The following is a 26,453-nucleotide window of genomic DNA, read 5'->3' as shown; positions in this document are numbered from 1 at the left end:
CCGACGCCGCCCCCGCCCGGTTGCTAGGTAGAAGGTGAACGCCAGAGCGGGAGGGCGGCTTCCGATTGGCCGCCGCCGCCGCAGCAGCCAGGCAACGGTTTCCATGGCGAACGGGACCGACTCGCAGGAGGCGGCGGCCTTGTCAACTCGCGTCGCCTCAGGTGGGAAGAAGCAGCAAGCGGGCAGACACGTGTCGAGCTCGCCGGCTTGGGGGGGGGGGCGGCAAGGTGGGCGGAGAGGAGCGGCGAGAGTTCAGGTGAGGGGCCTGCGCGGCGCACGCGGGTCGGGGGGGGGGGAAGGCACGTGTGAATGGGTTTGCGCGTGTCGCTGCGGCCCTTGAGGCCGGGCAAGGAAGGGCAGGCGGGGAGGTGCCATCGTTGGTTCGAGGAGCTTCGGGGTGGCTGCTGGGCAAGGTAAAGCGACTAGCACTATTATTATTGGTGATAATAATGGTAATAATAATAATAATTTTAATTCACGGGCCCAATAGCGCTCAGGCTTTTCGAGGCGCTTGTCAAGCTAGCTTGAAGAAGAAGCTTTGGGGGACTTGGAAATGCCGTTTTATTTTTGGCATTTCACTCAGACAGCTATTGGAAAGGCAAATTTGAATTTATTTATTGCATTTAAATGCTGCCTTTCTCCCTCTATGGCCTAGCTATCCCTCTCTCTGTGTGTGTATGTGTGTGTGATTTTGTGTGTGTTTGTATATATATGTATATGAATATGACACACCTGCGACTTTCCTAGAATGAAGTAAAGGTAAAGGGACCCCTGACCATTTGGTCCAGTCGTGGACAACTCTGGGGTTGCGGCGCTCATCTCGCTTTATTGGCCAAGGGAGCCGGCGTACAGCTTCCGGGTCATGTGGCCAGCATGACTAAGCCGCTTCTGGCGAACCAGAGCAGCGCACGGAAACGCCGCTTACCTTCCCACCAGAGCGGTACCTATTTATCTACTTGTACTTTGACGTGCTTTCGAACTGCTAGGTTGGCAGGAGCAGGGACCGAGCAACGGGAGCTCACTCCATTGCGGGGATTCGAACCACCGACCTTCTGATTGGCAAGCCCGAGGCTCTGTGGTTTAACCCACAGCGCCACCCGCGTCGCATTAGAATGAAGTACTACCTCCTAAAGTGGATTTTAAAAAGAACATTGCAGACCCACTGAAAATGCTTATGGAAGAGGCTTCCATAACCTTCCGAGCAACTGCCAAGAGTTAGAGAAGCTCTTTAGGCACCCTTAGTGCCCAAACCTGGTGCCTGTAAAAGGTAAAAGGTATAGGAACCCTGGATGGTTAAGTCCAGTAAAAGGCGACTATGGGGTTGCGGCACTCATTTCGCTTTCAGGCAGCGGGAGATGGTGTTTGTCCACAGACAGTTTTCCGGGTCATGTGGCCAGCAGGACTAAACCGCTTCTGGCGCAATGGGACACCGTGACGGAAACCAGAGCGCACAGAAATGCCGTTTACCTTCCTGCCACAGCGGTACCTACTTATCTACTTGCACTGGTGTGCTTTCAAACTGCTAGGTAGGCAGGAGCTGGGAAAGAGCAACCGGAGCTCACCCTGTGGGGATTCGAACCGCCAACTTTCTGATCAGCAAGCCCAAGAGGCTCAGTGGTTTAGACCACAGCGCCACCCGCATCCCTTACCTTTACCTTTTACCTGGTGCCTGTACAGGTGCTGCAGTCCAGACAGGTCCCTTGATTAATTTCCAGCCACTTAACATTTAGAATCCAGTAATTTAAAGTTTCCCCACCAACACCCCAACAGAAGGAATGTGGCCACCGAGCCAAGTGTGGGGGTTAAAAAAAGAATATTGCAGACAAATTCATGGCGGAAAGGGCTCTCGAAGGCTACTAACCAGGACGGCTGTGCAATGTTTCTGAATACCAGTTCCTGGAAACCACAGGAAGGAAGAGTTTTTTTTGTGCTCAAATCCTCCTTGCAGGTTTCCTACAAGCATCTGATTGGCTACTGTGAGAAGGGGATGCTGGATTGGGTGAGCCGTTGGCCTGATCCAGCACTTTCTGACAAGACTGTTTTTGAGGGACAGGAGGCTGGCGGGTGTGGGGGACTCCCTGGTCTGGAATGGGATAACTGGAAAGGACCAGGTGCGCAGCCTGGGAGTCATTCTGGACTCACAGCTGTCCATGGAGCCGCAGGTCAATTCTGTGTCCAGGGCAGCTGTCTACCAGCTCCACCTGGTATGCAGGATGAGACCCCACCTGCCTACAGACTGTCTCGCCAGAGTGGTGCATGCTCTAGTTATCTCCCGCTTGGACTACTGCCATGCGCTCTACGTGGGGCTACCTTTGAAGGTGACCCAGAAACTACTACTAATCCAGAATGCGGCAGCTAGACTGGTGACTGGGAGCGACCGCAGAGACCACATGACACTGGTCTTGAAAGACCTACACTGGCTCCCAGTACGTTTCTGAGCACACTTCAAAGTGTTGGTGCTGACCTTTAAAGCCCTAAACGGCCTCGGTCCTGTATATCTGAAGGAGCATCTCCACCCCCATCGTTCTACCCGGACACTGAGGTCCAGCGCTGAGGGCCTTCTGGCGGTTTCCTCGCTGCGAGACACCAAGTTACAGGGAACCAGGCAGAGGGCCTTCTCGATAGTGGCACCCACTCTGTGGAACGCCCTCCCACCAGATGTCAAAGAGAGCAACAACTACCAGACTTTTAGAAGACACCTGAAGGCAGCCCTGTTTAGGGAAGCTTTTAATGTTTGATGCATTACGGTATTTTAATATTTTGTTGGAAGCCGCCCAGAGTGGCTGGGGAGGCCCAGCCAGATCGGTGGGGTATAAATAGTAATCTATTATTGGAAGGACAGATCGTGACGCTGAGGCTCCAATACTTTGGCCACCTCATGAGAAGAGAAGACTCACTGGAAAAGACCCTGATGTTGGGAAAGATGGAGGGCACAAGGAGAAGGGGACGACAGAGGACGAGATGGTTAGACAGTGTTCTCGAAGCTACAAACATGAATCTGACCAAACTGCGGGTGGCAGTGGAAGACAGAAGTGCCTGGCGTGCTCTGGTCCATGGGGTCACGAAGAGTCGGACACGACTGAACGACTAAACAACAACAATTATTATTATTATTATTATTATTATTATTATTTCTCCTTACATTCTTACTGAATATACTCATAAATGTCTAGTGGAAGAGGCTTCCATAGGTTGCAGGGCAACTGCCAAGAGTAGCTTTATAGGTGACCTTAGTTTCAAGTCCTGGTGCACAGATGCTCTAGACATGTGTTTTGATTAATTTCCGTTGAGTTAACATTTCTGTAATCTGAGATACAGCATTTCCCCCTCCCTAGAGAAGGAAAATTCAACACCATGATCAAGTCAACATGTAGTAGATCGTGGTCTCTAGGCTTAGTGTGTGGGTGTGAATGAGTGAGTGAGATAAAAAAGCTTTACCAAACAATACCTAATTGAATTTATATTCCCTAGTAATGTTGACACAAGGCATTCACAAAACAGGCCTGCTTTTGTTGACGGCCCTTGGTTTAGCATTTTTGCAGGGTTAAACCGGGATTAACACAATCCAGGAAATCAGTCTAATGCCCTTAGCTAATATGATATGAGCATTACAGTGCATTAATCTTTCTTAAACATTATCAAATTATGGCTTTTGAGTTAACAGCTGGCCTGTTCTTCTGCCTTTCCTTTCACAGGATTTGTTAGGAATTGGGACATACTTTAAATCAAAGTCTTTTGCCATAGGCAAGCAAATGCCTCTGAAAAAATGTTGAGGAAACCCTGGCAACCTGCACCCTCTTATTTAGCAATAGTATAGCTTACTCATTGGGTGGTGGGTGAAGCCAAAAGACCCCACAACAAATGATGCAGGGTGCCACCCTATTGTGGGCATTCTGAGACCACACTGTGATTTAGTCATGGTCTATGGCATGAACCAGGATGCGGGTGGCGCTGTGGGTTAAACCACTGAGCCTAGGACTTGCCGATCAGAAGGTCAGTGGTTCAAATCCCTGTGACGGTGTGAGCTCCCGTTGCTCGGTCCCTGCTCCTGCCAATCTAGCAGTTTGAAAGCACGTCAAAGTGCAAGTAGATAAATAGGTACCGCTCCGGCGGGAAGGTAAACGGTGTTTCTGTGCGCTGCTCTGGTTTTGCCAGAAGTGGCTTAGTCATGCTGGCCACATGACCCGGAAGCTGTGCGCCGGCTCCCTCGGCCAATAAAGTGAGATGACCGCCGCAACCCCAGAGTCGGTCACGACTGGACCTAATGGTCAGGGGTCCCTTTAGCTTTACCTTTTTATGGCATGAAAAACATTTGTTGCCCGAGTTGAATAATCACATCCTTTGAGACCAGCAAGCCCAACTGTGTCATACTGTACCACACAATTTTGAATAGTCATAGCCTGGCCTTCCTCAATCTAGTGCCCTCCAGATACTTTGGACTACATCTCCCATCAGTCAAGCTAGCATGATGCTGCTGATTGGAGCATGGCTATGCTCTGCTGGGGCTGATGGGAATTACACTCCAAAACACCTGGAAGGGCATTGGGTTGGCCAAGGCTGCTCTGTGTTCAGAAAAAGCACAACTGTAAAAAGAATGTTTGTGTTCCAATATCAGTGGGATTGGCAGAAGAGCCAAGTATAGGGCAGTAGTACATTTGCCTTTGTACACAGCTCTAGCATTTGCAGAAATGCCTCAAATAATTATTTTGATCCTTGAAACTAATTAACTGGCGTCTTCCTTCAGGAAAGCAATGGCATTTGCACCTCCCAGAAACCTGGATGGCCCGAAGATGCAAACCAAGATGAGCACATGGACACCCCTGAATCACCAGTTGATGAATGACAAGGTGAGTATCATTCAGCCAATTTAAGTATGGGCCTTCCCCCAGACATTACGTTGGAGACACAATCAGAGGGGACCTTTGGGTGAGCAGTAACAACAAATTCTCCATAAAAAGCAGCTAAGCCCTCAGTCAGCCAGCCTTGACCCTCCTCTAACCTGGCAATACTTGAATGCTCAGATTAATAATAATAATAATTTATTATTTGTACCCCGCCCATCTGGCTGGGTTTCTCCAGCCACTCTGGGCGGCTTCCAACAAAGACAAAAAAATACTAAAATGTCACACATTAAAAACTTCTCTGAACAGGGCTATTATGAGACAAAAAGAAGCGTTGGGATGGTCACACTGGCGTCTGATGATTTCATAAGGGATTAACAAATACATGCTTTGTTTTCTAATGGAGCATGTCATGAGTCGGCTAAGGTGGACGCATAAGAGCTTGGAAAGCAAACATTGTATGTTTTTGTGATCAAAGCCTATAAGGCTCACTGAGTAATGCAAACAACTCTCCTGTCCTCCCCCTTTAGGCCCCTGAACCAAAATGTGATCCAAGATCTGTTTAGCATTTCCTTGTGACAATAATGAAACACCCCCACCAAAGAGTTGGCACGGGCAGGTGCTTCTTGCTTCATCTTAAATGAAGCCAACCATATATGTGTAGACACCTTGGAAACAACAAAGTGAGCAAGGATAGAACATAAGAATGTTAGAAGAGCCTGCTGGATCCGGCCAGTGGCCCAACTAGTCTTTTCACTTAAAATGCTGGAACCAGATGACACAGATTGACCCTGGGTTCAGAATCCTCTTTCGCAGAAAACCTTATGAACCGATAGGTTGTGGTGATGGCAGTGGCCAGAGGTGTCTCTAAAGGAGAATTAGACAAATTCATTGAAGATGCCAGAGATCATTGGCCACAGTGGGACCTCCATATTCCGCGGGAGTGTGCTTCTGAACGCTAATTGCTACTGAAACCTAGTACAGTTGTACCTCGCAAGACGAATGCCTCGGAAGACGAAAAACTCGCAAGATGAAAGAGTTTTTCGTTTTCTGAGTTGCTTCGCAAGACAGATTCCCTATGGGCTTGCTTCACAAGATGAAACGTCTTGCGCCTTTTTTTTAAAACCGCCAATGCATTCGTATGGGAAACCGTCAATACACAGTGGTGCTTCGCAAGACGAAAAAATTCACAAGACAAAAAAACTCACAGAACAAATTAATTTCGTCTTGCGAGGCACCACTGTACCTCACCAAAGACTCCTAAGTAAGACCGTTGCTCCCATCTGTCTCAGGAGACAATGCAGGGCGTGAAGTCAAACTGTTGGAGAATTGCTGTGGCTGTAGAGACAAATTTGGGAAAGATATGCGTTGTTGCAGCAGAGGCAGATGGAGGTGTCTGGTTGTGCTGTCACAGATGCTGCAGTAATGGTTAATATTATGCCCCATGGCACCACTTTTCCTTGTGCTCCTCCCAGAGGTCTTTCCTCCTCTGGTCACTGCAACTGTCTGCTGGGGATTCCCCATAGCTGTCAACTTTCCCCTTTTCTTGCGAGGAATCCTGTTCGGACTAAGGGAATTTCCCTGAAAAAAGGGGAAACGTTGACAGCTATGGATTCCCACATGGCAGGATTGATGTCACCAGCCTTCATGTCACAACTGCAGACATTTTTGTGACACAGAGTTGGTCTGCCAACAGGCCTGATGCCTGAAGTCAGTCAGTCAAATAAGAGGCAAGGTCCTCTTGTGGATCCACACTGGTTAAGTAACAGGGAGCAGAGAGTAGGAATGAACAGACAGTTCTCCTGATGTAGAGACACAAAAAGCAGAGTCCCCCACAAGTTTGGTACATTGGTGCCTCATTTGTTGAAAGCAATCTGTTCTGGAAGACCATCCAACTTCCGAAACATTTGACAACTGAGGCGCAAAGGGTGGTCAGCAAAGTACAAGGAGAAAAAATAAAAACATGCAGCAGAAACTGTTTGATTTCCGAGGCACGTTCGAACACGGAAGCAATTCTGGGTTTTCTGCCTTCAAAAACTGAAACGCTTGGTTTCTGAGACTCTTGAAAACCGAGGTACCACTGTGGTAGGACCTATGCTTTTTAACTTGTCCATAAACAATCTGGGGGTGACCAGTGAAGTGGCCAAGTTTACTGACAATACTTAACTGTTTAGAGTTGTTTAAAACAGAGAGAGAGAGAGATGATGATGATGAACTCCAAAGGATCTCTCCAAACGGATGGTAAAGTGGCAAATGCAGTTCAGTGTAAACAAGTGTAAAGTGATTCATGTCAAGACAAGAAAATCTTAATTTCACAGTTCATGGGGTCTGAACTGGTGGCATCTGACCCAAAACGAGACCTTGGGCTTGTAGCTTGATGAAGGTGCTGACCCAATGTGCGGCAGCTGTGAAAATGTCAAATTCCATGGCAGGGGTCGTTAAGAAAGGGATTGAAAAATAAAACAACATTTAATCAGCAGCAGTTAAAATGCTACATACTAAAGACAGTAGAATAGGGAATACTCTAGGGAGCAACTCCCAATTGGCGCGCTCTCTTGTGCCTGCCAGTCTCTTGGATCTCAGTGAAGGGGCCACAGGCAGGTCCCCTGAGTTTCGTTTCAAGTAGACCAGTTGATAATGGCTGCAAGGTGGCCCTTCAAACAAGGCCTTGCGTTGAACGTCAAAATGCGTCTAAGTTGTGAGTGATGTGATTTCAACTTTACTGGCTTAACTGCTGGCCAGTTGAAATGACACAAATTAAATGCACAGAAGGCAGGGAGCTTAAAAGCTCTTTTAGCGCAGGGTTTTCCCAGTGTAGAAATAGCTATTAAGCTCTCTGCCTTGCTTGCTTGCTGAGTTCTTGGAGGCTCTTGCACGATCTTGGATGGCTCTGTGAGAGCCTCCCAGAGGCCAGTAAGCATACCAGAGAGCTTAAAAACTCTCTGCCTTGCTTGGGGGGGTAAGACCATGCAAGGCGCAAGCTCCAGAAGGCAAGGATAGCCAAGTGAATAACCATAGTTCAGAGGTCCCGGGCCCTAAGGAAGTCAGACTATCCTCCACCAGGGCCAGGGCCTTCTCAGTGATGGCTCCGACCTGGTGGAATGCTCTGTCCCATGAGACCAGGGCCCTTCAGGATTTAACCTCCTTCCGCAGGGCCTGTAAGACAGAGCTATTCCGCCTGGCCTTTAATTTGAATTCAGCCTGATCTCTTATTTCCCTTCTCTTCCCTCCCCCTCCCCTTTTATGATTACCTGCTCTGAGACCCCACAGCTAATTCTCCCCTGGCCTCCTCGCTGGCCCAAGTAGGACCAATTCAGTCAGCTAGCCCTGGGGATTATCTAATTGATTTTTTTTTTATTGTTATTCATGTTTTTATACTGTATTTTATGCTGCTTTTATAATTAAGTGTTTTAAAGTGTTTTAAATTTGTCGTTAGCTGCCCTGAGCCCGGTTTTTGAACCGGGAAGGGCGGGGTATAAATAAAGATTTATTTATTTATTTATTTAAGTGTGGGGCAGTTCTAAGGAGGTAGTTTGAGTATACACATGTGGCAGCCCCAGAACATACCCCGCCCCCTAGTGAATATGACTGTTTTCAGAACTTCTAAGTTAGAATTTCTTCTTAAGTCACTCATGCCCTTTAGTAGTCTGGGGAGTCACTTACAGTGGTGCCCCGCAAGACGAATGCCTCGCAAGACGGAAAACCTGCAAGACGAAAGTGTTTTCCGTTTGCAGAGGCGCTTCGCAAGACGAATTTCCCTATGGGCTTGCTTCGCAAGAGGAAAATTGACAAAAAATTTTGAGTTTTGTTTCCGCTCCAAAACCCCTTTTTCTGAAGCGCTAAGCTGCTAAAAGCATTTTAGCAGCTAAACCGCTAATCCCGTAAGCCTTTAATAGGCGTTAATAGCCCTTAAACTGCCAATAGCGCTAATAGCGCTAATCCGCTAATGGGCTTGCTTTGCAAGACGAAAAAACCGCAAGACGAAAAGACTCGCGGAACGGATTCTTTTCGTCTTGCGAGGCACCACTGTATTGGGTCATGCCTAATGGTTTGATTGCTCATTTCTCGTTCAGTCCTGTGTTCACTCTGTACCGAACTGTGTTTTATTTAAATGTTTTTAAGGTATTTGAAGAAAGAAGAAACCTGTTGGGGAAATGGGTAATGCTATTTTCTTCCGTCTTCTGCAAATCCCGTGTGCTTCACGGCTTATTTTGAGTTGATCAGGCGGTAGTAGGACATGTAAGCACAGAGTCAACCTTGTGTAATGCACACAGTCAATGTGAGGGTTATGAAGGCACTGCACTCCATGCAGTCTTTGGATTTTTAAAAACTTGTAGTTGAATATGTAAGGGGGAGGGAAATGGTGGAAGTCTGCATGCAATTAATCTGTTTAGAGAGATATGTTTTGCCCCAGAATATGTCAAGTATGTGCCTCTTGCCAAAAAGGATGGTTTGCCCCATGTGTGGTCGTGTCCCCTAGTGATGACATCACATCCTTTCTGCCAGATCCCCAGAGGCCACTGACTGCTGCTGGAAACAGGATTTGCAATAGTTGGACCTGGGATCCAGCAAGCAAGCTATTTATGTCACCCTTCTCCAATCTGGTGCTTTCCAGATGTTTTGGATGACTGCTCCTGTCAGTGCTAGATGGCTGTGCCGGCTGGAGAAGGTGGGTGCCAAAGTCCAAAACATCTGACGGGCACCTGGTTGGAGAAGGCTTGTATATTTGTGGGAAGTCTCCCAGAGTGGCTGGGGCAAACCATTCAGATGGGCGGGGTACAAACGATAAAATTATTATTATAATTATAGGTAAGGTAAAGGGACCCCGACTGTTAGGTCTGGTCGCGGACGACTCTGGGGTTGCGGCGCTCATCTCGCTTTACTAGCCGAGGGAGCCAGTGTACAGCTTCCGGGTCATGTGGCCAGCAGGACTAAGCCGCTTCTGGCGAACCAGAGCAGCGCACGGAAACGCCGTTTACCTTCCCTATTTATCTACTTGCACTTTGACGTGCTTTCAAACTGCTAGGTTGGCAGGAGCAGGGACCGAACAACGGGAGCCCACTCTGTCGTGGGGATTCGAACCGCCAACCTTCTGATCGGCAAGTTCCAGGCTCTGTGGTTTAACCCACAGCGCCTTATACAGTATCTATCAATGGTAGTCAACTCTCCTACTTGAATGGAACAGATTTCTGTCTCTGTGAGGAGATACAGTAGAATGTATTTCCTTATCAGGCAGAAGTAGGCCTTTACCCCTTTCAAGCCATGCTGGAGACCACTCCCTAATGGAGACAGGACACTGGTCTAGAAGATGGACCAGAGCCAACCGTTCCTGTACTTTTTAGCAGCCAGAACACAGAATACCTGGGGGTTGGGGCGTCCTCATCACAAAGATGAAGTGCAGTATGGGTCTTGTGGTCCATGTGTTAGTTTGCAAAGCGCTTCATGGTGGGAAGGTCACTTCTCTTGTGCCGTGTCTAGGTGCCACAAAACCCTCAACTCACCTTTTCTCCCTTCCCTCCTCCGCAGTTTGACAAATGGACAGACAACCAGAGGCGAAGAGTCCTGCTGGACTTCCTGGAGCGCTGCTCCCTCTTGCAGCTCAGGTTCTGCGTCAAGCAGCTGCAGGCTCGAGTTCCAGTGGAAGCCCTGGATTTCACCACCAAGCTCCCCAGGGCTTTGTCCCTCTACATCTTTTCTTTCCTGGACCCTCGTAGTCTCTCCCGATGTGCTCAGGTAAAGCTCAGTGTGTTGGGAAGGATGCAGAGGGGAGACAACAAAGTTTGAGGCGCTGGATATGTTTAGCCTGACAGTAAGAGCTGTTTGACAGTGGAATTTGCTGCCAAGGCGTGTGGTGGAGTCTCCTTCTTTGGAGGTCTTTAAGCAGAGGCTTGACAACCATATGTCAGGAGTGCTCTGATGGTGTTTCCTGCTTGGCAGGGGGTTGGACTCGATGGCCCTTGTGGTCTCTTCCAACTCTATGATTCTATTCTATAATCATAGAGTGTAGAATCCTAGAATGGGACCCTGAGTCATCCAGCCCAACCCCTGAGATGCAGGAATCTCAGTTAAGGCACCCATGACAGATGGCCATCCAGCCTCTGCTTAAAAACCTCCAGGGAAGGAGAGTCCACCACCTCCTGAGGGAGACCGTTTCACTGTTGAACAGCTCTCCCCTTCAGAAAGTCCTTCCTGGTGGAATCTCATTTCTTGTAACTTGAAGCCATTGGTTCGAGTACTACCCTCTGAGGCAGGAGAAAACACTCTTACTCCATCCTCTATGTGACAGTCCTTTTGACCACTACTGGAGATGGCTATCATATCACCTCTCAGTCTCCTCAGGCTAAACGTACCCAGCTCCTTCAAGTGCTCCTCATTAGGTTTGGTGGGATGCGGGTGGTGCTGTGGGTTAAACCATAGAGCCTAGGACTTGCCGATCAGAAGGTCGGTGGTTTGAATCCCCCCCCGACGGGGTGAGCTCTTGTTGCTCGGTCCCTGCTCCTGCCAACCTAGCAGTTCGAAAGCACGTCAAAGTGCAAGTAGATCAATAGGTACCGCTCCGGCAGGAAGGTAAACGGCGTTTCCATGCGCTGCTCTGGTTCGCCAGAAGTGGCTTAGTCATGCTAGCCACATGACCCAGAAGCTGTACGCCGGCGCCCTCGGCCAATAAAGCGAGATGAGCGCCACAACCACAGAGTCAGCCACGCCTGAACCTAATGGTCAGGGGTCCCTTTACCTTTTACTAAGCTTGGATCCTAGAACAATAGGCAAGGAGGATCCTAGAATGCAACAACTGATTGGCCTGCAGGAAAAGACCAATCAGGCTCTAGGAGGGAAGCAAAATCAGCCAATCAGATAGGACTCATTGTGTAAATAATAGCAGGGCAGAGGCAGGCTGGCTAGTGCCTGCTGGTTGAACAATAAATACTCATTTTAAATTGCATTCTTTTGTTCTCCTGCCTCCTTAAACTTGAATGTTTGGGTTGGAGAAAGGAAGAGCTTGCTGAGCCTCGCATTGAACTGAGAGAAAAACGGGAACCATCAATTTCGTGCATTAAAGACTGGAAGGAAACAGAGTTGGCTTGAATGAGAAAAATGGAGATTTTTCATCTCCTTGGTTGGGGAGCAGAAGGGACAGTTAAGTGAGGGAGGAAATTTGGGGGATAAGGAACTGATCCGGAAATGATGCAGGGAAACTAAGAAGAAAAGTTAATGGAGTTAAATGCCTTTGAGTTTTGGTATAATCAAGGAAGTGTTAATACTGTGTTTTATTTTGTAGATGGTTGTTGACACCACTTGGGAATGAACAAGGAAGGCATCTAAGCTTTTTCTTGTGATAGATACCATCTCTGTCTTACTAAGCTCATACATTTCAAATTTTTCACATGAAATTAGAGTCATTGTCAAAACTATCTCTTCAGCTGTGATTTAACAGAAATCTCAGCTGTCAGTACTAGAGTGGTAAAGTGTTGGGTTTATTTCTGAATGTAGAAGCTTCACTGACCATTGTGAATTCTTGAAGCAATAGTTAGAAAAATAAAGTATCTAAAATATCAAAAAAAAAAAAAAAAAGCCTGAGGTTTTTTTTGGGGGGGGGCAATCCAATCACTGTTTTACAAGCTGCAATAAAGAGCATGAAATCACTACAGGACTCCGAGTATATTTCATTTGGCTTCCAGACCCTTGATCATTTTGGTCACCCTCCTCTGCACACCCTCCAGCTTGTCAATATCCTCCTTAAATGGTGGCGCCCAGGACTGGACACAGAACTCCAGGAGTGGTCTGTTGATGCAGTATATGAACCAGAAAAGAGTTTGGGGCCCAGCAACATGCAGTTGTTCCTCTTCCTGTAGTGCCAGCCTCCCTCTTTTGAGCAGCACAAGCACAGCAGTCCATTCAAATGAGGGAAAGCACATGCCTGAGGGATATACCTGTTTGAAATTCAACTCCACTCCTGCGTGCATGAACCAGGCCTCCATCTGGGTTAGACAAGGAAAAACTGCAGTTGCCAACTCAGGTTGTTGTTGTTTTTTTAAAAGAACTCTATTGCTTTCTGAAGATAAGATATTGAAATAGTTTTTGCGTCTGGATTATGTGTCCTCCTCTGTTTCTGATTTTTGCCCCGATAGGTCCCTCAGAACAATAATAATGGCGCCTTTTTCATTCTCAGGTGAGCTGGCACTGGAAGAACTTGGCAGAACTAGACCAGCTCTGGATGCCAAAATGTCTGCGCTTTGGGTGGTATCTCAATTTCTCTCCAACCCCGTTTGAGCAAGGAATCTGGAAGAGACACTACATTGAGGTGGTGAATGAGTTCTGGGTCACCAGCCCTAAGGTACCTCTGCAATCCTTGAGAGACAGACGGTTTTTGGAGCTGAGCTGAAACCTCTAGTTTAGCCTCGTCTTGGGTGTGCTGCCTTTTCCATATGCAGGAACTTTTTGACATTTAGCCTTGTAAACTGACCTGCATTCTGGAGTGGAGCAGTCCCAGTAGAATTGTACCATGGGCTTTCCCTGAAAGTGTGAGTTGGCTCTTGAGGTATCTAGATCCCCTAACAGCCTAGTGCACACATGCCTTCCTTCTGATACGTACCTTCAAAGAGTCCATATAAAGGCCGCTGTGAGAAGAGGATGCAGGTGGGCCCTGGGTCTGATCCAGCAGACTCTTCTCATGTTCTTAAGCCACTCCTCCAGTTTTCCAGCTCAGTAGTGGCCTGTGATGAAAAGACCCAGCACAGGCCATCATCCTCTTGTTGCCTGAGGCTCTGGTGGCCTTGGTGGCGTGGAGTCCCTTCCACCAGCTTCAGCTGGTGGCCTGGCTGCTGTCACCGTCCGGTTCACGGGCGATTGAAGTCCCGGCTGGGGACGTCGGGACTCGGCGCAAGATGGTGGGGTGGAAGCAGGAACGGGAGTTAGGAAGCCAGGAGTCAGGAAGCCAAGAGCCGAGGGTCAGAGAGCTGGGAGTCAAGAAGCCAAGAGCCGAGGGTCAAAGAGCCGGGAGTCAGGAAGCCAAGAGCCGAGGGTCAAAGAGCCGGGAGTCAGGAAGCCAAGAGCCGAGGGTCAAAGAGCCGGGAGTCAGGAAGCAAAGAGCCGAGGGTCAAAGAGCCGGGAGTCAGGAAGCCAAGAGCCGAGGGTCAAAGAGCCGGGAGTCAGGAAGCCAAGAGCCGAGGGTCAAAGAGCCGGGAGTCAAGAAGCCAAGAGCCGAGGGTCAAAGAGCCGGGAGTCAGGAAGCCAAGAGCCGAGGGTCAAAGAGCCGGGAGTCAGGAAGCCAAGAGCCGAGGGTCAAAGAGCCGGGAGTCAGGAAGCCAAGAGCCGAGGGTCAAAGAGCCGGGAGTCAGGAAGCCAAGAGCCGAGGGTCAAAGAGCCGGGAGTCAGGAAGCCAAGAGCCGAGGGTCAAAGAGCCGGGAGTCAGGAAGCCAAGAGCCGAGGGTCAAAGAGCCGGGAGTCAGGAAGCCAAGAGCCGAGGGTCAAAGAGCCGGGAGTCAAGAAGCCAAGGGTCAGGAAGCAAAGGGTCACAGAGTCAAGGGTCCGAGGATCAAGAAGCAAGGAGTCAAACGCAGCAAGGCAGGGAACGTGTTGCTCTGGCAAAGAGCCGAAGGGAAATGCTGACCTTATATCCCTTCCCGGCTCTTGCCACCAGGTGCAGTGAGTTACCAAGCGGCCTCACCTGTGTGGCCGTGCCTTGCCTCATCAGAACAAACTTAGGAAGGCCCCAGTCCTGCGAAGCCCTACTGGTCACAGGACCTGGCTCCTACACGCAGACCTGACAGCTGCATAACTACCTGGGCAGAGATAGCCTAATTCTGTCGTCTATTGCTGAAACGTGTGATACAGGCTGTCGATTGGTTTCTGGGCCCAATGCAAAGTGCTGATTTTGACCTATGAAATCTTAAACGGCTCAGCACCGTAATACCTCAAAGACTGCTTGTCCCCATAGGAACCAAATGGGACCCTGTGATCATCACCTGAGGCCCTTCTTTGTGTGCCTCCTCTGCATGAGGTCTGGAGAGCAGCAACACAAGAATGGGCATTTTCTGCAGTGGCTCCCCGCTGGTGGTACACTCTCCCTAGGGAAGCTTGCCTGGCGCCATCATTACACATGTTTAGGTGCCAGGCAAAAGCATTATAACTAGACTTTTAGCTAATTCCAGAGGTTAGCAAACTTTTCCAGCAGGGGGCCAGTCCCCTGTCCCTTAGACCTTGTGGGGGGCTGGACTATATTTTTTTTGGGGGGGGGGGGGGAATGAACGAATTCCTATAGCCCACAAATAACCCAGAGATGCATTTAAATAAAAGGTCACATTCTACTCATGTAAAAACATGCTGATTCCCGGACCGTCCACGGGCCAGATTTAGAAGGCGATTGGGCCGCATCTGGCTCCTGGGCCTTAGTTTGCCTACCCATGGATTAAACAATCCACAGCCTTTTAAATTGGGGTGGGGGTATTGTTTTTGTTTGTTACCATGTTACGTGTTTTTGTTTCTTTATATTGCAAACCGCCCCATGATCCTCGGATGAAGGGCGGTATAGAAATGTAAATAATAATACACTCAAACCTCTGTTACCGAACCCAGAAAACCCAGAAGTAAATGCTCCAGTTTTTGAACAATTTTTGGAAGCTGAATGTCCGACGCACTTCCACTTGAGTGCAGGAAACTCCTGCAACCAGCCTTGGTTGTCGAACATTTTGGAAGCCGAACGGGCTTCCGGAACGGATTATGTTCAACAACCGGGGTTTGACTGTAATAATATCCGAGTGCTTCCCTCCTCCCCAATAGCACACGATTGATTTTGCCTACTTGTTTTCCATCCCTTTAGATCCCTCCAAAAGAGGACTTTGTGGTGGTCGATGTCCAGCCTATAACGAAAGAGGGTCTGGAGGTGAAACAGTCCCTGTCACCGTCAGTCCTCCAATCAGCACCTCCTGTCGGAAAGAAGATGAGCAAGGAGAAGCAAGATCTCCCTCCCTGGCGTTCTTCAGATAAGCATCCTACAGACACCGTCAGATTTAATTACCTGGACAACTTTGATCCCATCGAGCAAGCGAGGCAGGCGTAAGGCACACCCTCATGTCTGTCTTCTTCTTTTCTCTGTCAAACAAAACTAATTTGATGTTCAGCTGCTCCCTCTGCCCCTGGGGTAGGTGACAACCGTGCCATGTTCAGGAGAAGAGTTATTGTTCTCAAGTTTTCTGATTTTTGTAGGGGAGAGCTGAGTCTGCATGTTTAAAGCCTCTTTGTGAACCCCTAATTAATGGTGCATCCAAGATGGATTCCGATTTCAGGCAGGCAGGAAATTAATAGGGCCTCTTGGTTCTGCTCCATAAAGTTTGGACCAAGCCCAGAATGGATTGATCCCACCCCAGCAGAATTCTGGAGTGCATGGTGGGGTTGATTCTGCTGTCCATTGTAGGCACGCCCAGAGCATGTCAGAAAACGAAGGAGAAACCCCAGGCAACTTTAGCCTTCTCTGTGCATGCCCCTGGTGCCCAGCGTGGGAAAGGGTCAACAATGTGTGTGAAACGAGGTGTAGAACAGCCCAGGGGTGTCCCCAAGAACTGCTAAGCCTCTCCTTCCAAAATATTTCCAGAGCAGCTGAAATGCAGTAGGCCTGGGTGTGGTCCAAAAACCATTCTACAATGACTGGATTGCCAGCTCAAATTCTCTTTGGAATGCCATGCCTTCAACTATTTCTGTGTTTGGATGTTTGAAGTAGCATCTCAGCAGCATACAGGATGCTGATTAAACATTCTGTTCCTTACCATCCGCTTCCAGAAGTAGAGGTCTTTCCTTTCTTTCTCTCTTTCTCTGGCGATCCCTCGTAGCCGAATAAGTTTGTCTTTCATAAACACAATTTTAACAATGAGTCCATTTGTGGAGGCCAATTCTGGATCCACACGTCCTTCCACAGTGGGGACATTGGTTTCCAGGCGGGAGTAGATCACGGTGTGGATTTGCCAAGCATGCTTTCCTCTTAGCACGTTTCTCCCTTGCGTCCTGAGTTTGAGTGTCTTCAAAGCCCAGGACGCCTTTGGTAACCTTCATCCACCTTCACAGCCGTTGTAACATACCACTTGTTATCATCCGCCTGTTCTGCCATTGAGGACTTCTTGGATCATTCTTTGTCTAGCTCCTTCCCTTTGACCTTACCGTCTTGGGTGACCCTGCTGGGAGTACGAGACTCCCGGCGGCTTCGCTCACAAGGCTCATAGGAACATGCAAGCCCACTCACCATGACCAGGTGAAGATCCAGTGAATGAGAGAGGTAGAGGTAGCCCGCTTCTAATGGTAGAATGCCTTATTTTGCATGCAAAAGGCTCCGTGTTCAATCCTTGTTAAGAATGTAAGAACATAAGATGCTCCTATTGGATCAGGCGAATGGTCCATCAAGCTGAGTATCCTTTTCTCACAGTGGCCACCTGGATGCCCATTGTGGGAAACCCGTAAGGTGGACCTGGGTGCAACAGCACTCTGCCCATCTGGGATACCCATCAGCAGGTGTTCAGAGGCATAATGCCAAGAAAGCAGATCATGGGGGAAAGCTTTCTCCCTCTTCTTAAGACCTAGGGAAGCTGTTCCCAGTCAGTTTAGACAGTACTGAGCTCCATTGACCAAGGTTACTTGACTTGGTATAAAGCTACTTAATAGGTTCATCTGCTGCAATCATACTCTATTCTGTGACAGTCCTCCAGAGAAGTCTTCTTAACACCTTACACCTCCACGACATCTTTAGATGCTTGGTTCTTTTCTCATTGCTCTTGTAATCTAGATCAGGATGCTTTCTTGCAGTTACAGTAAATGTGTCCACCCTTAGTCTAAATGTGTTGCTTCTTCAGTGGTAGGGTGAACAGTTGTTGCTCTTACTCTTGGCATAACGTCTTGGGAAAAGATCTAACACACATGCCAACTATCCTGCGGTCTACGTGTTCAGTAGTCCCAGTTTCTTCCTTAATAGCAGAACGTCTTTCAAAACCCAGCCCACCAAACGTAGCCCAGAGCAACAGTTCAGCTGCATTAGAGGGGCGTGGGGGCGAGTTTTGTGGGCTGAAGGGAGGAAGATTATTTTTCACAAGAGCAGATGACAGTGCCAAGCATTTTTCTGTCTTCTTGTTCTGGGAAAGTAACCTGTTGCCAGGAGCACAGATCAGATCCCAGGCAGAAAGACATTCACTTTTCACAAGACTGATGTGCTGTGCGTACTCTAGCCTGAGTAGAATTAGCTTACTCTTCTTCCTCCGGGGATCTTAGGGTAGTGTCTGCAATTCTCCCTCTCACACTTTTTTGTTACAAAAACCTGCCTGTGAGTTACGTTAGGCTAAGAGAGCTACTGGCCCGAGGTCACCCACTGAATTTGGTGGCAAAAAGGAGAATCAATCCCACGTCTCCCCGGCTCTAGCCCAACACTCTAGCCTTGATACCATAGTGGCTTTCATGTAAATCAGTGTTTCTCAAACTTGGGTCTCCAGTTGTGGTTGGACTACAACACCCATCATCCCTGGCCACTGGTCCTGCTAGCTAGGGATGCTGGGAGTTGTAGTCCAAAAGTTTGAGAGACACTGATGCAGATCTACAGAAACCTTTGAGTGATTTAGCTGTGATTCCTGCATTGCAGGGGGTTGGACTAGATGGCCCTTGGGTTCCCAACTCAACAGTTCTGTGGTTCTCTGAGTGCTGAAATATCTGCAAATATCTGGGCACTAGCCCCACTGAAGCACAATCATGCATATTGATTCAGAAATATATTCTTCTGAGTCCAGGCCACTCTTGTATCGGAGACTGGGACTTCAGACTCACTCCCAGGTAGCTGTGCTTAGGGTTGCAGCTCCAGTCTCTGAAATGAGAGGTGGCAGAACAAGCTTCAGGACCATGCATTTTTTTGTGTTTCAAAAAAGGATTTGCCTCTCCCCACCCTGTCCTGGGAAATCCTTTTAACTTTGTTTAATACATCTTTTTCCCCCATTCGCTCTATCACAAGAGACTAGGGCCCTGCGGGATTTGACATCTTTCCGCAGAGCCTGCAAGACAGAGCTGTTCCACCAGGCCTTTGGCCTTTGGTAATCCTCGCAGAACTCTAGCCCAATGGTTGCCATTAATTTGATTTTAATTTGATTTTAGAATGAATTGATTTTAGAATGCTGTCTTACTTTTATTGTTGTTAGCTGCTCTGAGCCCGGCTTCGGCTGGGGAGGGCGGGATATAAATAATTTATATTATTATTATTATTATTATTATTATTATTATTATTATTATTGCAGTAGGAAGAAAGGAGGAGGGCTCACCCCAGACCTCAGCCAGTCGGCCTTCCAGAAGAAAAGGAAACCAAGCAGTGCATCGTACAAACTCCGAAAAGCAAAGTCCCTGGCAAGTATCCCAAGTGGTCAGCCTTCTGGGCTAAACAGCAAACTTGGTGAGGTGCGAAGCCTTTGGTGAGGAAGGGAGCAGCCTTGATGGTGGTGGCCCCCTCCCCAAAGCCCCGCTGCCTTGCGTTGCCTTTTGAGTCCTTAGCTGCCTAAGTCCGCCACTTAAGGGCTGCACCTTGAGCAAAGCTGGCGTTCAATCTTGGAGCATCAGTTATGGTTGTTGCCCTCGTGCTTCTGCAGTCCTGCTGTGCAGCCTTGATGCAGAGCTCTCACTTTGCATGTGGAAGGTGCCAGGTTAAGTCTCTGGTCTATCTCCTCTAAGAGGCGCCACCAGTCAGAACACACGATAGTGTCCCGACCTGGTCCAAGGCAGCTTCCCAGCAGTTATTTAGGTGGGTCGCTGTGTTTGAGCTCTGTGGAGCTCCCTTGCTTGCCTCGAGGGTACATCCGACTGCAGACTGAGCGTCTTCGACTGCATATTTCTGCCCCTTTGGGAAGGACTTTGTGACTCAACGTGCTTTGCTTCCTTGTCCTCCAGCAGCCTGGGGCTGAGCTGACAAGGACCCAGGAGTGCAGGAATCAGGTATACGGAGCCTGTCAAAGCCTTGCTTTGTGTGCTGCACTCATTCCTGGTGGGGTGGGAGACTCTGACCCCGCCTGTCCCGTCACACGGCATCCGCGGCCCTGACATTTTAAGCCCTTGCATGCTCACCTGCTTCTCTTTAGGTTGATCCCTGCCAATCATTACGTTGCTTCTTTTTAAGCCGCTTAAAATTAATGTCTGCCTTTCACACACTGTCTGCGTCTCCCGTCCCGGTCTCATAATTCGGATGCTAGCAAAATGAGAAATGCCTGTATTACTCTTTTCAAACACACCCTTTGTAAAAAATTATGTGAAGGTAGCACTTAAAGATTCATGTTTATGGCTTGGCTTGTCCTAAAAAAAACAAAGAGTTTGTTGCTCTTGATTTTAATGGAAGTTTTGCATAAATAGAGGATCTGCTACTGCCTTGAGCAACAGCGCTCCTTCACATGCCGGAGGGACCAGACTTTCTTCTTCAGTTTTAATTTTGGAGGCTGTAGCCAATAAGCAAATTCTTTTCACGCTCAGCAGTTGAAGTGTTGACTGCTGTGCCCTTATCTGCCTTTATTGCCTGAATGGATTTCTGAGTAAGTGTTTTATTGCTCCTGGCTTTCCCCAACACCCTAAACAAGAGATTAAACAAACAGATTGAAGCTGTGCTCTTATGCACACTTCCTGGGAGTAAGTACCTGGGTTGGGGGAGAGACAACACGCTGGATTTGGCTTCCTGGCAGTGGCCCATTAACATGGAGCAGGGTGGGAGCTGGTCCCTTATAGGCCTGCAAGGTCATTGTGGTCATGTGATGAGGCCTTTCTGGTGATGCCATGTGTGCTCCCAGGCCAGAGCCGTGATCTGGAGCACTTCTCCATTTTGATTTTTCAACACATGTTAAAATACCGTATTTTTTGCACCATAACACTCACTTTTTTCCTCCTAGAAAGTAAGGGGAAATGTCTGTGCGTGTTATGGAGCGAATGCCTATGGGTGGCGGGCGGGATCTGCTGCAGTCGTGAGCAGAGGATCCATGGTTCCCCTTCCTTCCCTCCTCCGTGGCTCGCTTTGAAACAGCAAAGCGGGAGAAGAGCCGCTGAGTGGGGAGGAGAGAGGGACATAGAGCCTGCTTCTTTAAAGGAGCAAAGCAGGTTCCTTTAAAGCAAGCAGCCTCTCTGTCCCTCTCTCCTCCCCATTCAGCTCGCTACGTAGCAGCAAAGTTTTTCAGCTCGCTAAGCCGGGGATGAGCGGGGAGGAGGGAGAAAAGCAGAGCCTGCTTGCTTTAAAGGAGCAAAGTGGGAGAGGAGAGGAGCCTTCTCCCCCTATACCCCTCTCCTGCATTATTAGCAGCATCCTTCTCCACCCACCCCACGCGTGCTTCTTCTCCCCTTAAACCCCTCTCCTGCATTATTAGCAGCATCCTTCTCCACACACCCCACGCATGTTCCTTCTCCCCTTAAACCCCTCTTCTGCATTATTAGCAGCATCCTTCTCCACACACCCCACGCGTGCTCCTTGTCCCTTGAGTGCTTTTCCTTCCCTCCCCACTTAAAACGTGGTTACAAAGCACGGATCCACATGGATCCTCAGGATTTTTTGCACTGGGTCACGCCAAATTCACCATCAGATCACATAGCATGTCCATGGCTATGTCTTGCACCAAAAAAATTACACACCCACTGTTGCCTGGGGCCGCAGTGGTGCAAAAACGTGGTTACAAAGCATGGATCCACATGGATCCTCAGGATTTTTGCATTGGGCTACTCCAAACTCACTGTCAGATCACATGTCCATGGCCACAGCATGAACCACAAAAATCATACATCCACTGTTTCATTTAGAATAATTTTTTTTCTTGTTTTCCTCTAAAAACGACGTGCGTGTTATGGTCGGGTGCGTGTTATAGAGCGAGAAATATGGTACTCCCTTATTTTCCCAAGTCATTTCTGGGTTAGTGACCTAGCCATATTTTTGAACAGGCATCCCAATGTTCTATTACTTTTTAAACAGTATTCGTATTTTACTGTTCATATTTTTCTATTTGTTGTACATCACTTCAGAAAATGTTTATTATTAAGCTGCCTGTAAGTTCTGTAAACAGACATAGCGGAACTTATTTTTGAGTAAGTTTGAAGAGCTGTTTTTCTATGTTAAAGAGAAAAGGAATAGTTATCACTCCGTTTGGATTTCGGGTGTGGGCTCAGCACACCATGAAAGTGCTCTGGCACGCAAAAATATCCCCCACATGCTTTCATTGGGTCTACTCTTGAGTAGGGCTTGGTTAAAATGCAACCCCTAATCCTTTTTCCAGGGTAAAAAGTCCTCACCCTCTCACTTCCAGGTATGTTATTTATTGCTTAGCTGTGGCAAGAAAATAGCTCTAAAATTTTTCACTTGCAGCTAACCCAAGGCAGCTGAAAGAGCTGGCCAGTGTGTGTGTGTGTGTCTCCCAGCTGGCTGGCAGGCCTGCTCACACACTGCTCCTTTCCTAAAGAAACTCAGTTTCTGCAGCTAAAACCAAAAGGCTACTTGATTCCGCCTGCCTTTGGGATTGGGGTGTCCTGTGTTTGGATTCTCCTCCCCAGAGAAGCCTGCCTGGTGCCTCCTCTGTTATCAGAACGGCTAAGGGAGCTGGGCATGTTTAGCCTGGAGAAGAGGAGGTTAAAGGGTGATATGATAGCCATGTTCAAATATATAAAAGGATGTCACATAGAGGAGGGAGAAAGGTTGTTTTCTGCTGCTCCAGAGAAGCGGACACGGAGCAATGGATCCAAACTACAAGACAGAAGATTCCACCTAAACATTAGGAAGAACTTCCTGACAGTAAGAGCTGTTTGACAGTGGAATTTGCTGCCAAGGAGTGTGGTGGAGTCTCCTTCTTTGGAGGTCTTTAAGCAGAGGCTTGACAACCATATGTCAGGAGTGCTCTGATGGTGTTTCCTGCTTGGCAGGGGGTTGGACTCGATGGCCCTTGTGGTCTCTTCCAACTCTATGATTCTGTGATTCTATGATCTCCTTGATACCAGGCAAATACTTTTTTGTTAAAACAAAACAAAACAAAACAAAACTACCCAGACATGCCATCATCTCATATACTGCTTTTAGTTGTTGTCAATCCATGTTGCTGCTTTCTATGTGCTTTTATAAGTGCAATTTGCTGTATTTTATTTCTTTGTTTGAATTCTCCTAATTGAATGCCACCCTGGGAGCTTTATCACAATGCAGGTAATAAATAATTTGCCAAAAAAGTACAGCGGAACCGTAATCCATTCCAGGAGTCCGTTCAATTTCCGAAACGTTCGAAAACCGAGGATCAAAGGGCTGTCAGCAAGTTCAATGGGGGAAATTGAGAAAATTGGGAGCCGTTTGGTTTCCGAGGCGCGTTCGAAAATGGAAGCATTCACTTCTGGGTTTTCGGCACTCGGAAGCCAAGACGTTCGAAAACCGAGGTTTCACTGTAATTACATAAACCCAACAGAACAAAAGATCCTTACCTGAAATGAGTCTCCCATTGGAGTTTCATGGACTTTCCCCAAGTATCTGTGTGTAGGACTGTGGCTTTGTCTTCCTACCTTCTCAGAATTTAGAGAACAGCAAAGTTTGGGTGGTGACTCAAGTTATGATTCAAGTCATGTGTGTGTGTGGTTTTAGGTCAGGGACTGTGATCCCAGTTCCTGGTTCTGCTGACAGATTCAGAACCGCAGGAGATTCGTATCCCTCTAAATCTCATAAGAGCATGAGAAAAGCTTGCTGGACCATCTAGTTAAGCGCCCTGTTCTCACCGTAGCCAACTCCTTGCCTGGGGGAAAGGATCCGAGAACAAGAGCATCTCTCTCCTCCTCCAGTTTCCAGTCACTGGTATTCAGAAGTGTTGCTGCCTCAAACTCTGAAGGCAGAGCATAGCCATCATGGTTTGGAGCCATCAAAGGCCCTCTCCTCCATCATTTTGTCTAAACCATCTACCGTAATTTTCGCTCTATAGGACACACTTTTTCCCGTCTAAAAAGTAAGGGATAATGTGTGTGCGAATGCAGGCTGCGCGGCTAAGCCCAAAGCCAGAACAGGGAGACAGAGCGCTTGGGGGTAGCTGCGCAAAGCCTCCGCAGGGCAGCGGGGTGAAGGCACCCCACTGCCCTACGGAGGCTTCAAAGGCTGTCCCCAAAGCCAGAACAGCAAGAGGCTATCCCAGAAGCCAGATCCTTCTTGCTGTTCTGGCTTCTGGGGTTCAGAATTTTTTTCTTCTTGTTTCCTCCCCCCCAAAGTAGGTGCGTCTTATCGTCCGGTGCGTCCTATGGGGTGAAAAATACGGTAGGTGGAGCGAGTCCCATAGTCCCATAGTTTAATTACTTCTGTGCGAATGACTTTATTTTGCCTGCCTTGAATCTTCCATCATTCATCTCCATCGGATGTCCACAAGCTCCACAAGAAACTACATTTCTTGCTTTTTTTCTGCCTTGCTCCCCAGATGTCCCTCTCTGAAGACCTCGGCTCACAGCCAAAAGCCCCCGCTCGCCCCAACTGGGCTACTTACCACCCTGCGGGCTATCCTGCCACCAAAGCAATGGCCAAGATCCTTGCCCAGAGCGCCCAGTGGAACGCTGGGATACGGCCGGCGCCTGCCCAGGGTCCAGTCCCACAGCTGAGCGAGAAGGGGAAGAAGGCCTTTGCACGGACAAGCAGAAGCTCTCCAAGTCAGTAAACCCGGTTACATTTCACATGGGGGGGGTGAGCATTGAAAATTTCAGCCCCTTTTCACTCACATCACCATTTTGTTGTTTTATTATTATAAAAGCCCTGTTTAGGGAAGCTTTTAATGTTTGATGTATTACAGTACAGTGGTGCCTCGCAAGACGAAAAAAAATCCGTTTCGCGAGTCTCTTCGTCTTGCGGTTTTTTTCGTCTTGCGAAGCAAGCCCATTAGCGGATTAGTGCTATTAGCGCTATTAGCGGTTTAGCGGCTATTAGCGGCTATTAAAGGCTTAAGGGATTAGCGGATTAGCTGCTAAAAGGCTATTAGCGGCTTAGATCAGCTGATAAGCGGCTTAGATCAGCTGTTAAGCGGCTTAGGGGCTTGGGGAAAGGGGGGGGGGAGGGGAAAAAAACCCCAGGAATCGCAAGACATTTTCGTCTTGCGAAGCAAGCCCATAGCAAATTCGTTTTGCGAAGCACCTCCAAAACGGAAAACCCTTTCATCTAGCGGGTTTTCCGTCTTGTGAGGCATTTGTCTTGCGGGGCACCACTGTATTTTGATATTTTTTTGGAAGCCGCCCAGAGTGGCTCGGGAAATAATAATAATAATAATAATAATAATTTATTACTGGGTTTTTGAAATTGTAGACAAAAGTTCAATATCACTCTCGCCATGCACAAATTCAGCCATGACAAGAACGCTAGCTTAGCCTAAGCAATTTTAAAGAGAGCTTTTCAACGAAAAAGGTGCCCAAAATGACATCCCTCACAAGTTGGATGAAGTAATAAAGCTGTGACAAGCTGCAGTCTTAACCAAAGGCAGAGCAGAATTAGAATTAAAAACGACAGCAAGACTTGGCAGCTACATTGGCATCAGTAAATTATTACTGATAGCCAATGTAGCTGGTAAGAAACAAGGCTAAAATATTTCCTTCTCTTTTTGTATCGTAGGTTAGAGGGTTTGTTTAAAAGGCTGGAGCAACAGGCTAGCCAAATTCTGCCATGTGCTTTTGGAGCAGATCGCTGATGTTCTGGCACACTAGCAACCATTACAAAGTCATTATTATTATTATTATTATTGTGGTGCCTCGCAAGACGAAAAGAATCCTTTCCCCGAGTCTCTTCGTCTTGCGGTTTTTTCCGTCTTGCGAAGCAAGCCCATTAGCAGCTTAGCGGATTAGCGCTATTAGCGGCTTAGCGGGCTTAGCGGATCAGCTGATAAGCGGCTTAGTGGATCAGCTGATAAGCGGCTTAGCGGCTTGGGAAAAAGGGGAAAGGAAAAAACCCCCGCAGGAACTCAAAAGACATTTTCGTCTTGCGAAGCAAGCCCACAGGAAATTCGTTTTGCGAAGCACCTCCAAAACGGAAAACCCTTTCGTCTAGCGGGTTTTCCGTCTTGCGAGGCATTCGTATTGCGGGGCACCACTGTATTATTATTATTACTACTACTACTATCATCTGAACATGTTTGGGGAGAGAGATGGCACTGCTGGATGTACCCAGGTCCCCGTCCCCAATCCCCATATCTTAAGACAAGCCTCCATTGCACTACAGATATGTTGAAAGAATGTCAATGGCAGGTTTAATTTTGCAAGGGGCTGTTTCCTTTTAGTTTCTCGCTGTTGACGTTAACTCCTTCATCTTCTCTACCTCTTCCAGCATCTCCACTCTTTGAAAGCCAGCCCTGGGAACTTCCCCCGTCAGACACGGGATCTGACGCAGAACAGGAGGACGGAGAAAAGAGACTTTTCAAAGCAACACACTTGAATTAATCTCCCCAAGGGAAAGACAGATGTCATTGCAGGTTACCATTGTGATCCCAGAGCTATGAGCCCAGCTTTCTGAAAAGGGGCTCTTTGGACGAGGATTAAGAATCATGTGGATTTATCATGTCTGCATTTCCATGGTGGAAAAACCAATGACTAACCAATGGACTGTTGGGACAACCTGGATTTTTTTTTAAAAAAAATACTGTTCAGATAGGAACTTTG

General features: G+C 48.0%; 1 protein-coding gene and 1 long non-coding RNA gene across 7 annotated transcripts in view; both read left to right on the top strand.

The window, feature by feature from the left end:
* LOC310674006 overlaps window positions 1-26,453 on the top strand; it is a 190,579-nt gene that overhangs the window by 32,408 nt on the left and 131,718 nt on the right. The gene's annotated exons all lie outside the window — the stretch shown is intronic.
* FBXO16 (F-box protein 16) lies at window positions 33-26,453 on the top strand. 6 transcript variants are annotated; one of them, XM_083432718.1, is made up of 10 exons: window positions 295-413; window positions 4,745-4,847; window positions 8,964-8,999; window positions 10,368-10,574; window positions 13,009-13,173; window positions 15,658-15,893; window positions 19,094-19,199; window positions 19,740-19,781; window positions 24,239-24,464; window positions 26,122-26,453. In XM_083432718.1, the coding sequence occupies exons 1-10, from the start codon at window positions 310-312 to the stop codon at window positions 26,232-26,234; spliced, it is 1,338 nt and encodes a 445-aa protein (XP_083288844.1). In that variant the 5' UTR covers window positions 295-309; the 3' UTR covers window positions 26,235-26,453. The 6 variants fall into 6 exon arrangements, with proteins under 6 accessions (XP_083288848.1, XP_083288846.1, XP_083288847.1 ...); XM_083432717.1 differs by having other exon boundaries at window positions 19,737-19,781; XM_083432722.1 differs by lacking the exons at window positions 295-413; window positions 19,740-19,781 and adding an exon at window positions 33-161.

This window comes from Podarcis tiliguerta, assembly GCF_965153285.1.
Source record: "Podarcis tiliguerta genome assembly, chromosome: 3".
NCBI classification, from domain to species: domain Eukaryota; kingdom Metazoa; phylum Chordata; class Lepidosauria; order Squamata; family Lacertidae; genus Podarcis; species Podarcis tiliguerta.
Note: the sequence above shows the minus strand (reverse complement) of the source record. Positions and strands in the feature narration are given on the sequence as shown.

Bases quoted from the DNA above. Each gene is read 5' to 3' on its own strand.
- FBXO16 (XM_083432717.1), top strand. From the start codon at position 310: ATGGGTTTGCGCGTGTCGCTGCGGCCCTTGAGGCCGGGCAAGGAAGGG. The intron at 9,000-10,367 runs GTAATGCTATTT...CCTCCTCCGCAG, and splicing joins GAAACCTGTTGGGGAAATGG to TTTGACAAATGGACAGACAA. The intron at 24,465-26,121 runs GTCAGTAAACCC...TACCTCTTCCAG, and splicing joins GACAAGCAGAAGCTCTCCAA to CATCTCCACTCTTTGAAAGC.